At 41.5% G+C, this 15586-nt stretch overlaps 2 protein-coding genes across 2 annotated transcripts; both read right to left on the reverse strand.

Annotated features, from left to right (window-relative positions):
* Positions 1–240: 240 nt before the first annotated feature.
* Positions 241–3581, reverse strand: LOC127668972 (beta-defensin 10-like). Its single transcript, XM_052162865.1, has 2 exons — positions 3521–3581; positions 241–389 (listed from the first exon to the last, which is right to left on the reverse strand). Exons 1-2 carry the CDS (start codon positions 3579–3581, stop codon positions 241–243), a joined length of 210 nt encoding a protein of 69 aa, XP_052018825.1.
* Positions 3582–11196: 7615 nt separating this feature from the next.
* LOC127668915 (beta-defensin 2-like) lies at positions 11197–13894 on the reverse strand. The gene is made up of 2 exons (XM_052162793.1): positions 13834–13894; positions 11197–11351 (listed from the first exon to the last, which is right to left on the reverse strand). The coding sequence occupies exons 1-2, from the start codon at positions 13892–13894 to the stop codon at positions 11197–11199; spliced, it is 216 nt and encodes a 71-aa protein (XP_052018753.1).
* Between the last annotated feature and the right edge of the window lie 1692 nt (positions 13895–15586).

Here is a 15586-nt window from a genome sequence, read left to right on the forward strand (position 1 = left end):
CAATTAATTCAAATAAGAGTGACATCGCTCAAATCATTACTCAGGACTAGGCAGGATTTCTGGAATGTCCCCTCTCCTGTTCCAAGCCTGGACATCCACCTTGTATTTTCTTAACCCTTTCTAAACCAAAACACAGTTTTCAATGGGATCTGAAGTAGACAATCTTAAAAAAAGATTTCCTTTATTAAAACATCATTACACATCTGTCACTTGACTTCCATGTGCTTCCTTCCAATCATTTCATGTCTTGCAACAGCGGAGATTCTCTGGGTGACAGTTACCCATGAGCCTGGTATTACGAGGACAAACGGAATTGTAACAGAACCCTCCATGCTTGTAGCACCGTGTAAGCTGTGTTTTGAGTATAAGATGTTTTAGATCCCCAACAGCTGCAAGGAGAGAGCAGATATCCTTTAGAGTCATAGCTATAAAGCCAAACATTTGAGAACCTTTTAGGGATACCAGATAGATAGATAAAATGTCTAAGTTCATGGGATAATTTTCTCTTCCAAGCAACTGTCATGGAATTGAAACTTGAAGACAGGTAATGAAATCACACACTTGGTAAGAATGGGCAGCAGAATTATGAGTGTAGCTTTTATGCTTGATGTTTAGACTTAAGCTTCTTCACCAATACACCTTTTACTCCATCTTACTGTTGTGCCTAAGATGCCACATACTCTTAATGCTACAGGCATTACTGCACCAGGAATTCATTCTGAAGTGTCCCATTTCTCCTTTTTAGTCAGATTGGTCCTTCTGAGTCTAGTGCTAATTTACAGACTTCTCACCTCAATTTCCACCAAAACTTATAATCATTAGTGTTATACAGATATTGTGGCTGCCTTGGGAAATTTTCATACGTTTCAGAAATTGGTATTTATTCTGCCTTTTGTGGGATATCACATAATACAAATGTATCCTAGATTAGTCTTCAACAGTATCCAGGATAGAACAAAATTACTCTGTAATACACTGTAACCATTAAGTAGTAATTTTACCTACATCCTTTGGTAATTTATAGGCTGACTCAAGTCTTCTGAAAATTCCTGCTCAGAAGTTTCAATCCTTTACTATCCTAGAGTGTGATTGTTTTTCTAGATAGGCACTTACAGTTAATTGGCATTAAATGGGGTATTTATATCATACACTAATCTGAATTGATTGGCAGAAAAAACATACAAGATATTTAATATATTTATCACTAGTCAAGAGAAGAGGCTTTGTTCAAGTTTGTTTTCTGCAAAGTTGCTGAGCACCCTTGCAATATTCTCTAAAATATGTATAGACTCATATATGCTTAATCAAATGTTAGAAACCATAATAGTAAGAGGTCTACAGCATTGAAGAAAGAAACTGAAAAAGACACTAAAAGATACCTACATCTTCCATGTTAGTGTGTCAGCTCAGTTACTAACGTTGTAAAACCACAACCCTGGAATTGATCTACAGAGTCACAGCATCCCCACCAAAATCCCAAGGACATTCTTCACGGGAATAGTGAAAACTTATAATCCTTAAGTTCATATGACAATGTAAAGGACTTCCAAACAGCAAATGCATTTCTGAGCAGATAGAACAATATTGGAGAGGCTATGATATCCCTTCAGTTTATACTTCAGAGCTTTATCATCATATACAGAAACAGTATGGCATCAGCTCAGAAACAAAACACATCAACAGCTTTGAGTAAAAGTCCTTGAAATAAGCCCACACAGCTACCAATGGATTCTTGTGAGAAGTACTATGGTTCATTTTTATTGTTAATTTGGTTAGAGTGAGAAACAGCTAGCAGGGTAGCAAGCTACAGAAACATGAAGAACTCCTGCCAAGATGAAAACATACAGAAGTGTCTGGCAGGTTATAGTGATAGTTTGGATATAAAATATCATTAAATATAAAAAGGCTCACATTTTGTAGATCTGGTTTCTGGTTCATGTCCCTAATTTGAAAATTTCTAGGGAGTTTAGGAGAAGTAGGTCACAGGTGGCAGCTTTGCTCTTGCATGTGCCTCTCTATGTCTTAGCTCCTTCCTGCCATAAAGTAAATGAACTTCTTTGCCACATGCCCCCACCACTGTGTTCTTCAGAAGTGCATGGGGTGTGCATGGGGCATGCATGGGGCACACATGGGGTATGCATATAGTGGCCTTCAGATTTTTCATAGAGACCAGTTATATAAACTAAAGTACCTACCTACCTACTTACCTACCTACACACACACACACACACACACACACACACTAGAATGTGAAGAGATATGCTATTCTGGTTTATCATTTGCTTAGTTCTCAAAGTTGATGGGTCATTTTGCAGTTTGCAATGGAAATAGTCTCAGAATATCCTGTTACTGCTTTGCAGCTTCCCCAACCAAGGAGACTACCCATGATGCTGAATGACTCTCTCCTGACCACTGCAGCAGCCCAAGGCTGTGGGTGTCTGTTGTGATCAGACATTGGGTTTGTTTGGAGAAACTTCTGCATGTCCTGCGGAGCAGTAACAGATCACTTGTATCAACACCTTTTCTGCACTGAGGACCACTAAAGGCCCGGATGACGCTCTCTCTGGGTGTGTCTGTGAGCACCAATCATGCTCCTTCTGGGTGTATCAGTGCTCACAGAAACACACACACACACACACACACATCATCATCATCATCGTCATTGATCACAGAAAGACCCAGAGAGATTGTCATCCTGTGTACATACACGCAAACACACTCACACAGACACAGCTAATCATTAGTGCTCACAGACATATCCAGAGTCTCTCTCTTTCTCTCTCTTACACACACACACACACACACACACACACACACCACACATACACACATACACAAACACACACACACACACACATATATACACAGGGAAAGCTTTCAGAAAAGTATACTAATGTTACCCATAGAATTTTATAGCTTTGATTTTTGTAATAACTTCACTGTTCAGATGAGGAAAATAAGGACCAGAAACATGTGACTTGATCTAGATCAACAGAAGTCACAGATTGGGAAAATATATCTTTCATTTCTTTTTACTGGAACCCACTTGCACCCTGAGTCAGAGATAGTTTGTGTTGGCTCAGAGTACATGGGATCTACAGAAGCACCCATCCAAGAATGGAGACATTCCGTGAAGTAATAGGATATTACCCTGACTGCTGGGACATATTTTTGGGAAAGTCCCAGTCCCTGTTGGAGGAGTGGTGGCACGTTCCCTGTGTCAGGGCACTTGAGGAAGACCTCTCAGTGACTTGGGTGAATATGGAAATGCCTGTCGTCTGTGGAACAGAAGCTGTGGGAATGCCTGTCTGTGGAGAGCTGGCCCCTGTGCGTGTGAGGAGCGTGTGAGGAGATGAAGTAGAATCTCTATGCTACAAGGCATTCCTTCATTTCAGGCATAGGACTTTGTTCTGCTTCTGCATAGCTCCAAATCCCTGCCAGGATCTCTGCTTTTCCCAGCTCCAGTTTTCTCCCTCCATGTCCCCAGTCCTGAGCTAGCTCTTCAGGTCCTCAGGCTTACCTGGGGTGGTGTATGAGAAAAGGAGGCAGCATATCAGCATCAGAGAGCAGAGAGTCCTCATGGCTGGTTGAAGGAGCACTCAGACTCCAGAGAGGGTCAGTAACTCCTGCAGGACTGAGAGTCTCAAGAATCCTGAGGGTTGCCTGCAGCTGAGGGTGAAGCACTCGCCCTCCTGCGGTGTGTCCTGAGGCATTTCCAGTGCTTTTGATAGGTGTTCAGGCTTAGCTCTTCACAGATTTTGCTTTCATTCTGGAAATCTCTTAATTTATTTCCTCATGGCTGGATTGCTGTAACTTTGAGGTTAGAGAGGTAACCTATCTGACAACGTAGCATAGGCTAATATCCTTCTGGCCAAAGTGAGTCAGAAAGCCTATAAGGAAAAGCAGCCTGAGAGCCTAGTGGTCCTACAGTACCTCAGCTGTAAGCCCTCTGAACAGAAGCTAAGCTGATTGAGGGATAATAGTTCTTTCTCAGTAGCAGCTGCTGTAAAGTGAATTACATTAATTCATTAATTCAATGAATTAATGTAATTCACTTTACATCCTGATCACAGCCCCCCTCTCCTCTCCTCCCAGCCACACCCTTACAAATCCCTTCTCCCTTTCTCCTCAGAGAAAGGGAAATCCCCCTCAGGCACCACCCTGCCTTGGGATATCCTGTCACAGCAGGACTAAGCACATCCTCTGTCACTGAGACCAGACAAGGCAGCCCAGCTAGGGAAAGGGATCCAAAGTCAGGCAACAGAGTCAGAGGCAGGTTCTACTCTACTTGTTAGAGGACCCACATGAACACCAAGCTGCACGTCTAATACAAATGTGTGGGGACCTAGGTCCAGTCCCTGAAATCTCTTTGGTTGATGGTTCAGTCTCTGTGAGCTCCCATGGGCCCAAGTTAGTTGGCTCTGTAAGTTTTCTTGTGTATCCTTGAACCCCTCAGCTCCATCAATTTTGCCCCCTCCCCCTCATATCTGTGGACATCTGTATCTGTTTCTATGGGTGCAGGGTAAAGCCACTTAAGAGACACTTAGGCTAGGCTCGTGTCTATAAGCATAGCAGAGTATCATGAGTAGTGTTAGGAGTTGGCTCTCTCACATGGGATGGGTCTCAAGTTTGGCCAGTCATTGGCGGTCCATTTGCTCAGTCTTTGCTCTCTCTTTATCCCTGTGCATGGTGTAGGTAGGAGGAATTTTGAGCTGAAGGTTTTGTGGATGGGTTGATGTCCCCCTTCCTCTGTTGGAATTCTTAATTGGCTACAGGATGTGACCACTTCAGTTTCCATATCCCCAGAATGTAGGAGCCTTACCTAGGGTCACCTCTATAAATTCTAGGTAGCCTTCCCTATTGTAGGTCTCTGGCTAGTCTGAGGTATTTGTCCTACTGATTTCCATTCTCACTCCCAGCCCTCTCCCTCCTCCCCACACCTGATCACCATCCCTATCCCCCCATCACTCCCCTTCCCACCCAGTTGCTTCCCTCCATCAACTTCCATTGTCTATTTTATTTCCCCTCTGAGAAAGATTCAACCTTCCTTCCTTCCTTGGGCCTTCCTTGTTATTTGGCTTCTTTGGATCTGCTCAGTGTAACATGGTTATCCTGTACTTGATAGGTAACACTCACTTAGAATGTGAATGCATATCATGCATGTCCTTTTGGGTCTGGGTTACCTCACTCAGGATGATTTTCTCTAGTTCTATTCATGATGTGCTTATAGTTAATAGCTGACCAGTATTCCATTGCATACATTAACCACATTTACTTTATCCATTCTCCTGTTGAGGGACATCTACATTATTTCCAGTTTCTGGCTATTATCAGTAAAGCAGCTATGAACATAGTGGAACAAGTATCCTAGTTGTATAGTGGAGAATCTTTTGAATATATGCACAGGGGTGATATAGCTCAGTTTTGGGATAGAATTATTTCCAATTTTCTAAGAAACTGCAGCAGTTGGTTACATCATCCAGCTGACAGGGACATCTTTACATCATTTGCATCATATACATCTTTATAACACAGTGTCACACATTCTTAGTTACTGGCTTTTTCAGCTGAAGGGGCAGCTGGAAGGGAAGTGCAGTCAAGGATCATGTGTTATGGACCAGGGCTGCTATGAGACTATGGAATGAAAGAATGAAGCCATAGGAGAAGTTTGGGATAAAAACTGGAGCAGGATAAAAAACAATGCCACATATCCAAAATAGTTAAGAGTGACAAACTCTTGTGTGGTGAAGTATATGGGAGAAGAATATAGATAAAGAGGTCAATGGGAGACTTGACTGGGTGAGCAAAGTTTCCAGAAGGTCTTCTATGACCATGGGTTTCTAGTTGTTGTGGGAAAAGAAAATACATTGCTGCTTTCTGTTAGTCATTTGTCAGGCTTTGTTAGAGCAACATACCTGACCCAAATGTTATTAGAAAAGAACTTTGCAAATTGCCTCTGATACCTGCCTCAGGTGGTGCTCTCAGTGTGCATGTCCTATCTTTGAAGTGCTTTGACCTTTCCCAGGACTGTCACCCAGTCAGGGTACTTTAGGCATTTCTGTTCATTAATTATGCCACCTTGAGGCATATCACTTGAGGACCAATCCCAAGGGAAGTCAGTTATCCTTCCCAAGCCTTCATATTATTTTGAATTACATATTACTGTAAGTTTTCATACTTTGAACAGTTTGCATATTCTCGCAAAAAAGGGAAACAGAGACTCACCATAGACTTCCACTTGAAGGGAGGATCTTATTCCCAGTCCTGCCCAACTTAAGCTTTCTCAATAAACTAGAACCCTAAAACTGTGGGCCTTTGTGACCCTGCCTTGCTGCTGTCCTTGTCCACCTGGCCTCAGGAAACAGCCTCCATCAGCTGACATGTACACTGCCTCTCAACACCACAGGGAGTTATCTACTAAGTAATGTGCACTACTCACAATTAGACTGGGTTAAGAAATTAGTGTCACTAGCTCCTCCTCTAGGGTTATGGTCTCTGCAGTCATGAGTAGATGACTAGCCTTCTAGAGACAGGCATGATTTCCTCCTGTTAAGCAGCCTCAAATCCAATTAAACATTTTTAATTTTTCCTCAGAAAGTATAGGAATCGTTGCTTTTAGCCTGTGTTTGTTAGTTTATGCTGGTTTGTTTTTCTCACAAGGGTTTATGTAATCCAGGAGGACCCCAGACTTCCTATGTAGTTGAAGATGACCTTCAATTTCTCATGCTTCTACTTCAACCCCCTATTGATGGCATATACCATGATGGTGGGTCATTGTGGAGCTGGGGATCGAAGCCAGGACTCATAGATCCTGGAGAACCACTCTGACATCTGAGCTCCATCTTTAGCTCTTGTTTGTTGTTTTATAAGTCTTTTGCTGTCTGCTGCTCTTTGCCCATGGCGTTTCCTTATCTTTTCCTTCCCAGGTATATATGTAAAAATTTCCAACAAAAGTTCTTAGATTTTATACTACATTATCCCCAACCTTTTCCTACTTTTTTGCACTAGAAAATTTCTTCCCTATGCAGAATTAATTCTCACCTTTTTCCCCCCTCATCTCTTCCATTTTAGATTTTACCTGTTTTCTCAAAACGTTCTCCTCTGGTTATTTAATTTTTTCTCATTTGACCGTAATTCTGAAATGCCAAGTATCTTTTTTCTAGTCCCTGATCCTTACCCAGTACATTTTGTTACTGTCTTACAATGCAACATCTCTCTAGCAATTTGTACCAGCTTTCATGGCTTTGTTCTTCAGGTTCACACACGTTATGCTTGCTGTAGTGCTTGCTTGTACATTTAAGATCAACGATGAAGCCCCAAGCTCTGCTTCAAGGACTCAGTGGGAGCAGAGTGTCCTTTCAAGTGGTTTTATTACAAGATGTTTCCAAGATAACCTTTGCTTTAATAGGCAGAGTCAACTGGGATTCCTAAGATGTGACATTCATAAATTGTCTTTTTAGTGTTCTAGATGTACAGGATGTTCAGGAGAGTGTGTAACTGGTAAGGTGGCATTGAAGACGGTTTGATATTTGAGATTATTTATTAACCTGGCTGGGCAATGTGTCAGGTCTTTGATCAAGCATGATTTTGGATGTTTCTGAGAGGGGATGTTTTAGACAAAACTCCTTGTTTGTTTGTGTACTGGTCAGTCAGATGTGGTCATGGGAAGCACATAGGACGTATAGAAAGCAAATTACTTGTTTTGTGTTAATAAATTGCATTTTAAACTTTCTATGTCATGGCTAGTTGATATCAAAGAGAGACTTCCTCATTTCTGAAGAGAAGCAGAGGAGGAAATGATGGAGGTAGGTTGGGAAGAGTAGAACTGATGTGGGTAGGAAAGGAGGTAGGGATATGTGATTGAGATGTAAAATATTAAATAAATAGGGTAAAAATTTTAAATGCATTTAAAAATTTCAATGATATCATCATTTTTTTGAGAATTTCCCAAAATGCTTTATGATCATATTCTACTCTTTCACCAACTTCTTGCACACCCACAACCACCTCCCTGTACACCCAACCCCCATCTCTCTCTTAAATGAGCTGAGTCCAGTTCATGTCTGTTACTTGTTGTTCTAACAAGTAGGGCTGACTCTGTAGTATGGTCTATGTGATATTAGTCACACTATTACAGAAAACTGACTCTGCCCTTCCCAGCAGCAATCAAGTGGCCTTAGCTCCTCTGCTACAATAGACAGTGAACAAAGCACGCTGCTTTCTATATTATGTGTGGGTAATGGTCAGTTGATAGAACAAAATTCACCTTCTTTGAAGAGAATAGATTTTGGATATAGTTTATCCTTTAAACTCAAAGTACACTTTTCCTGAGTCCCCATCCAATCAGGTACCAATAATTCTAGTGTAGAAGAAGGAAGGAGAGGGCCCTGGCCCTGGAAAGGCTTGATGCAGCATTGTAGGGGATTGCCAGGACAGAGAAGGGGGAGGGGGCTGATTGGGAACTGGCAGAGAGAAGAGGGCTTATGGGACTTAGGGGGAGGGGGGAACCGGGAAAGGGAAAATGATTTGGAATATAAACAAAGAATATAGAAAATAATAATAAAAAGAAAGAAAGAAAAAAAACATTTAATGAAAAAAAAAAAAGAAAATGAAAACCTAAATTGAGCTTAACAGTATATTTGAGCCAATGGGAAAGAATCCATGAACTCCAAAGCAGCTCCAATGAGATGGTCCAGTCCAAGTAACAGAGAGAAGGTTGTCTCATTAGTCTCCTCAGGACGAAGGGCGAGCTCAGAGCCAGACAATGGAGATCAGTAGATCCCGTGCAGTTCGCCTCTCTCTGAAGTTCTTTTAGTTGGACAACTTCTTGAGTGTATCATCACCCTACTTTTATATATTTTCTCATTTTGTCCTGCTGTTTTTTTTTTTCCTATTTGGCAGCAACATCCATTTTTCAATGACAACTTTAAGATTGACCTTTATGCTATTGATATCTTCCATCTTCTTACAGATCATGTTATTATACTGTGTGAAGTATTGTGGACAATACAGCTGCACCACACTGTATATAATGTATTTCATGGTCATTTGTATTTAATTTATGTGGCTGTGTTCCTCATATGCATGTGGCCCTCCATATCTTGTTATTCTGTGTTGCATGTCTATGTACCAAACATGCCTGGCAAATGTAAATATATTCCAAAATATTATTTTGTGCCCCAATGTTTAGCTATCAGATTATTGAAGCAGTGGTCCTAAATAAATTAGAATCCTGCTAGGAATCACCTTCTAGAAGAAACCCATGAGCAGTTTGAGAATGAATTTACCTCCTGGAGAAAGATTTACAACTTGCTAGATGACCTTGAGCTGATACAATGATGGTGAGACCACATCTTAGCTTGATCTTCTGTCCCCACCTTCTGTCTAAAACTTGCCCTTGGTGTCAGCATCTCAGATGTGCACTGGAGTGAAGTGCGAGTTCCTGGATCTATTTGTTTTTCTTCCTAATATGGCCACATGGAATACAGCTCCTTTTCCTGCTTTTCACTGGTAATTATACGCTTTTAATTATCCTGTGCAAGATAAGTGTAGTAACCTAGCTTGCTGGAGGACAAGATATAGTGCCACACCTGCTAACATCTATATATTTTAGTAAAAAGTAAATCAAAGCTGTAGTCTAGAGGAAGGTGTCCTTCCAGGGTGCTCAGTTGGAAGATGTTCTTCTGTACCAACTCAGAATACATGGGAAAATGAGTTTTGGATTTGTGTTTCTTTTCTCTTCATTTACATCTTGTCCAATCAGGATTGGGACAAGAAGAGAGTGAAAACCAAGGTTTCTTCCTCCCTGATCCCAGAGACAGGAGGCAAGGCATGACATTTAGGGACACATTGTAGAGGGGCAGGTGGACAGATGGCCAGTGTAGCAAGCCAGAACAAGAGGAGGTAGATCCTTGTTGAATTCTGTTTGTTAATTTCTTATACTCTAAGAAGTATCTCTGAGGCCGGATGAGTGGTGTCCTGATCTACGGATATAGCAATATGTCCATAAGTGTCATTTTATTAGTATGTTAATTTAATAGAGTAAATATAGTAGGTTTTCCCCTATGACATTTAATCTGTCTAGTTTCATGTTCTTGGCCACATTATTACTATCATGTATGGCTACCATATCATGAAGGAAGTTTTGAATCCAATAAAAGGTGGTCGGGCACACCCACATCATTTGTGATACTACTGCACCAGTGGGTGTACTGTGCAGGCAGGTCACTGATGTAGCTTGCAGGGTGTTCACAGCTGGGTGAGACTGATGATTATTTTCTTGTTTGCTAGCAGACATCACACCTTCTGTATTATGAACACCAGACAGTAGGGTATTCTTGTTGAGCACCAACTCAATTTCTCCACGTTGAACAGTGTACTAATGTGATGCCTTCATTCTGTGGCAATTGTAGCAACAGGAGAAATTATCAACCACATCCAGGGTAGACCACATTCTTAGTGATAGTAGCCTAACACAAAAGAGACTCCTTGTTCTCTCTCTTTCTCTGTCTCTGTCACTGTTTCTCTCTCTTGGGTATGTGTGTGCACATTTTCTTTTGTTTTTGTTTTATTTAAGGGAGAACTAAGTGGAATGCATAGGGAAGGGATCTATTTGGAGTTGGGGGAAGAGAAAGTATATAGTCATAATACAGTGTATGAAGAACCAAACATTAAAAATAAAGTTGTTTTGTGTGTGTTATTGACTAAAAAAAAAATGCTAATTTGAAAACTGAGCCATTATCCCTCGGAAAAAAGCTTTGTTGGGAAACTTACTGTTATAAATGATGTTCTAATACAACATCCATCCACTGCCCTAAGCCCTGTAAGCCTTGGATCTGCAAGTGAAGCCTTACATAAATTTGAGAGCATGGAAGAGTTACCCTCTGGTAGGCCCCATGATGCCTGGGAGCTGTGTTCACTGTCCAGTCATGTGTGGCTCTCCTGCACTGCTCACAACTGCTTTGTGACAATTAATTCAAATAAGAGTGACATCGCTCAAATCATTACTCAGGACTAGGCAGGATTTCTGGAATGTCCCCTCTCCTGTTCCAAGCCTGGGCCTTGTATTTTCTAAATCCTTTCCAACCAAAACACAGGCTTCAATAGGATCTGAAGTAGATAAACAGTAAAAAGTGTTTCCTTTATTAAAACATCAGTTACATATCTGTCACTTGACTTCCATGTGCTTCCTTCCAATCATCTCATGTACTTGCAACAGGGGACCTTCGCTGGGAAACAGCTTCCCTCGCGCCTGTGAGAAGGAGGACAAATGGCTCTGACACAGTACCCTCCCCTATTGTGGCAGTGTTCAAATTTTGCTTTGTATCCAAGACGTTCTAGATCCCCAACAGCTGCAAGGAGAGAGCAGATATCCTTTAGAGTCATAGCTATAATGACAAATATTTGAGAACCATTTGGGGATAGAAGAGAGATAGATAACACGTCTAAGTCCATGGAATAATTTTCTCTTCCAAGCAATTGTCATGGAATTGAACCTTGAAGACTGGTAATGAAATCACACACTTGGTAAGGATAGGCAGCAGAATTATGAGTGTAGCTTTTATGTTTGATGTTTAGACTTAAGCTTCTTCCCCAATCTACCTATTACTCCATCTAACTGTTGTGCCTAAGAAGCCACATACTCTATTTCTTAATGCTACAGGCATTACTGCACCAGGAATTTATTCTGAAGTGGCCCATTTCTTCTTTTTAGTCAGATTTGTCCTTCTGACTCCAGTGCTAGTTTCCAGACTTCTCACCACAATTTCCACCAAAACCTATAATCATTAGTGTTATATGGATATTGTGGCTGCCTTGGGAAATTTTTATAGGTTTCAGAAATTGGTATTTATTCTGCCTTTTGTGGGATATCACATAATACAAAGAATGTATCCTAGATTAGTCTTCAACAGTATCCAGGATAGAATAAAATTACTCTGTGATACACCTGGTAACCATCAAGTGGTAATTTTACCCACATCTTCTGTTCATTTACGGGCTGCCTCAAGTCCTCTGAAAATTCCTGCTCAGAAGTTCCAATCCTTTCATATCATAAAGTGTGATTTGTCTTTGGAGACAGGCACTTAAAGTTAATTGACATTAAATGAGGTATTTATATCATACACTAATCTGAATTGATTGGTAGAAAAAAACATACAAGATATTTAATATATTTATCACTAGTCAAGAGAAGAGGCTTTGTTTGTTCAAGTTTGTTTTCTGCAAAGTTGCTGAGCACCCTTGCAATATTCTCTAAAATATGTATAGACTCATATATGCTTAATCAAATGTTAGAAACCATAATAGTAAGAGGTCTACAGCATTGAAGAAAGAAACTGAAAAAGACACTAAAAGATACCTACATCTTCCATGTTAGTGTGTCAGCTCAGTTACTAACGTTGTAAAACCACAACCCTGGAATTGATCTACAGAGTCACAGCATCCCCACCAAAATCCCAAGGACATTCTTCATGGGAATAATGAAAACTTACAATCCTTAAGTTCATATGACAATGTAATGGAGTCCCAAACAGTGAATGCATTTCTGAGCAGATAGAACAATATTGGAGAGGCTATGATATCCCTTCAATTTATACCTCAGATCCATATCATACTATACAGGAGCAGTAGGGCATCAGCACAGAAGCAAAAAACATCAATAGCATTGTGTAGAAGGCTTTGAAATAAGCCCACACAGCTACCAATGGATTCTTGTGAAAAGTACTGTGGTTCATTTCTATTGGTAATTTGATTAGATTGAGAAACAGCTGACAGGGTAGCAAGCTAGGGAAATAGAAAAAACTCCTGCCAAGATGAAAACATACAGAGATGTCTGTCAGGATATGGTGATGGTTTGGATATAAAATGTCATTAAATGTAAAAAAGCTCATATTTTTTGTAGATCTCGTTTCTGGTTCATGTCCCTAATTTGAAAATTTCTAGGAAGTTTAGGAGAAGTAGGTCACAAGTGACAAATGGAATCTTTGCTCTTGCATGTGCCTCTCTGTCTTAGCTCCTTCCTGCCAAGAGGTAAATGAACTTCTTTGCCACATGCCCCCACCACTGTGTTCTTTAGAGGTGCATGGGCAGATATATGGGGCATGTAGAAAGTGGCCTTCAGAGTTTTGTATAGAGACCAATTATATAAACTAAAGTACATACCCGCAAGCACACACACACACACACACACACACACACACACACACACACACGGAATGCTTTGAGAAATGGATACTAATGTTACTCAAAATTTCACAGCTTTGATTTTTGTAATAACTTCATTGTTCAGATGAGGGAAATAAGGACCAGAAATATGCGACTTGAGCTGGATCAGCAGAAGTGGCAGATTGGGAAAATATATGTTTCATTTCTTTTTACTGGAACCCACTGGATCCTAAGTCAGAGAGAGACTGCGTTGGCTCAGAGTACATGGGATCTTCTACAGCTGGACAAGAAGCACTCGTCCAAGGAGGGAATGGAGACATTCCCTCAGGGAATAGAATGCCACCCTGCTGGAACACTTTTTGGGAAAGTCCCAGTCAAGGTTGGAGGAGTGGTAACACATGCCCTGTGTCAGGGCACCTGAGGAACACCTCTCAGTGACTTGGGTGCGAATGGAAATGCCTGTCTGGAGAGCTGGCCTCTGTGCATGTGAGGAGCTTCACTGCAGATGAAGCAAAATCCCTTTGCTACAATGCATTCCTCCATTTCAGGCATAGACTTCGGTCTGCTGCTGCATAGCTCCAAATCCCTGCCAGGATTACTCCTCCCCATTGTAGTTTTCTGCCTCCATGTCCCCAGTCCTGAGCTAGCTCTTTAGGTCCTCAGGCTTACCTGGGATGGTGTATGAGAAAAGGAGGCAGCATATCAGCATCAGAGAGCAGAGAGTCCTCATGGCTGGTTGAAGGAGTACTCAGACTCCAGAGAGGGTCAGTAATTCCTGCAGGGCTGAGAGTCTCAAGAATCCTGAGGGTTGCCTGCAGCTGAGGGTGAAGCTTCTTAACTTGCCCTCCTGCTGTGCGTCCTGAGGCATTTCCAGTGCTGTTGATAGGTGTTCTTGCTAAGTAAGCTCTTGAAGGACTTTGCTTTCATTCTGGAGCCTATCTATAATTTGTTTCTTCATGCCTGGATCACTGTAACTTTCAGGTTAGAGAGTCTGAATGTTCTCTGATGACATAGCATATGATAGCATCATTTGGGCCAAAATGGATCAGAAAGGCTATAAAAGGAAGAAGCCAGACAGCCTAATGTTCCTGTAGGGTAGATCAGCTGTAACCCCTCTGAACAGAAGCTAAGGTGATTGAGGGATGAGAGTTCTTTCTCAGTAGCACCTACTGCCCCTCTTTTATAACTAATTAATTAATTGGTTAATTGCTTAATTCACTTTACATCCTGATCCCAGCCCCCCTCTTCTCTCCTCCCAGCCACACCCTTACAAATCCCTCCTCACTAAATCCCCCTTCCCTTGTCCTCAGAGAAAGGGAACTCCCACTTCAGTACCAACCTGCCTTGGGATATCCTGTCACAGCAGGACTAGGCAAATCCTCTGTCAATCAGACCAGACAAGGCAGCCCAGCTAGGGGGAAAGGGATCCAAAGGCAAGCAACAGAGTCAGAGGCAGGTTCTACTCTACTTGTTAGAGGACCCACATGAACACCAAGCTGCACATCTAATACAAATGTGTGGGGACCTAGGTACAGTCCCTGAATGCTCTGTGGTTGATGGTTCAATCTCTGTGAACTCCCATGGGCCCAAGTTCGTTGACTGTGTAGTTTTTCTTTTCTTTTCTTTTCTTTTCTTTTCTTTTTCTTTTCTTTTCTTTTCTTTTCTTTTCTTTTCTTTTCTTTTCCTTTTCTTTTCTTTTCTCTTTTCTCTTTTCTCTTTTCTCTTTTCTCTTTTCTCTTTTCTCTTTTCTCTTTTCTCTTTTCTCTTTTCTCTTCTCTTCTTTTCTTTTTCTGGTTTTTTTGAGACTTGGTTTCTCTGTATAGCCCTAGTTGTCCTGGAACTCACTCTGTAGACCAGGCTGGCCTTGAACTCAGAAATCTGCCTGGCTCTGCCACCAAAGTGCTGGGATTAAAAGCCTGTGCCACCACCACCCAGCTTCTGTAGGTTTTCTTGTGTATCCTTAACCCCCTTGGCTCTATCAGTTCTTGCCCTCACTCTTCTAAAAGACTCCTGAACTTCATCTAATGTTTGGATATGGATATCTGATTCTGTTTCTATCAGCTGCAGGGCAAAGCCACTTAAGAGACAGTTATAGGCTCCTGTCTATAAGCATAGCAGAGTATCATGAGTAGTGTTAGGAGTTGGCTCTCTCACATGGAATGGGTCTCAAGTTTGGCCAGTCATTGGTTAACCATTTGCTCAGTCTCTGCTCCCTCTTTATCCCTGTGCATGGTATGGGTAGGAGGAATTTTGAGTTGAAGGTTTTGTGGATGGGTTGATGTCCCCCTTCCTCTGTTGGAATTCTTAATTGGCTACAAGTGGTTGTCACTTAAGTTTCCATATCCCCAGAATGTAGGAGCCTTGCCTAGGGTCACCCCCAGAAACTCCAGGGAGCCTTCCCCATTCCAGATTTCTGGCTAGT

Source organism: Apodemus sylvaticus, chromosome 18 (genome assembly GCF_947179515.1).
Source record: "Apodemus sylvaticus chromosome 18, mApoSyl1.1, whole genome shotgun sequence".
NCBI classification, from domain to species: Eukaryota; Metazoa; Chordata; class Mammalia; order Rodentia; family Muridae; genus Apodemus; species Apodemus sylvaticus.

Excerpts from the sequence above, each read along its gene's own strand:
- LOC127668972 (XM_052162865.1), bottom strand. The coding sequence starts at position 3,581 with ATGAGGACTCTCTGCTCTCTGATGCTGATATGCTGCCTCCTTTTCTCA. Across the intron at positions 390-3,520 it reads TTTCTCATACACCACCCCAG|CTGTTGGGGATCTAAAACAT; the intron begins GTAAGCCTGAGG and ends CTCTCCTTGCAG.
- LOC127668915 (XM_052162793.1), bottom strand. The coding sequence starts at position 13,894 with ATGAGGACTCTCTGCTCTCTGATGCTGATATGCTGCCTCCTTTTCTCA. Across the intron at positions 11,352-13,833 it reads TTTCTCATACACCATCCCAG|CTGTTGGGGATCTAGAACGT; the intron begins GTAAGCCTGAGG and ends CTCTCCTTGCAG.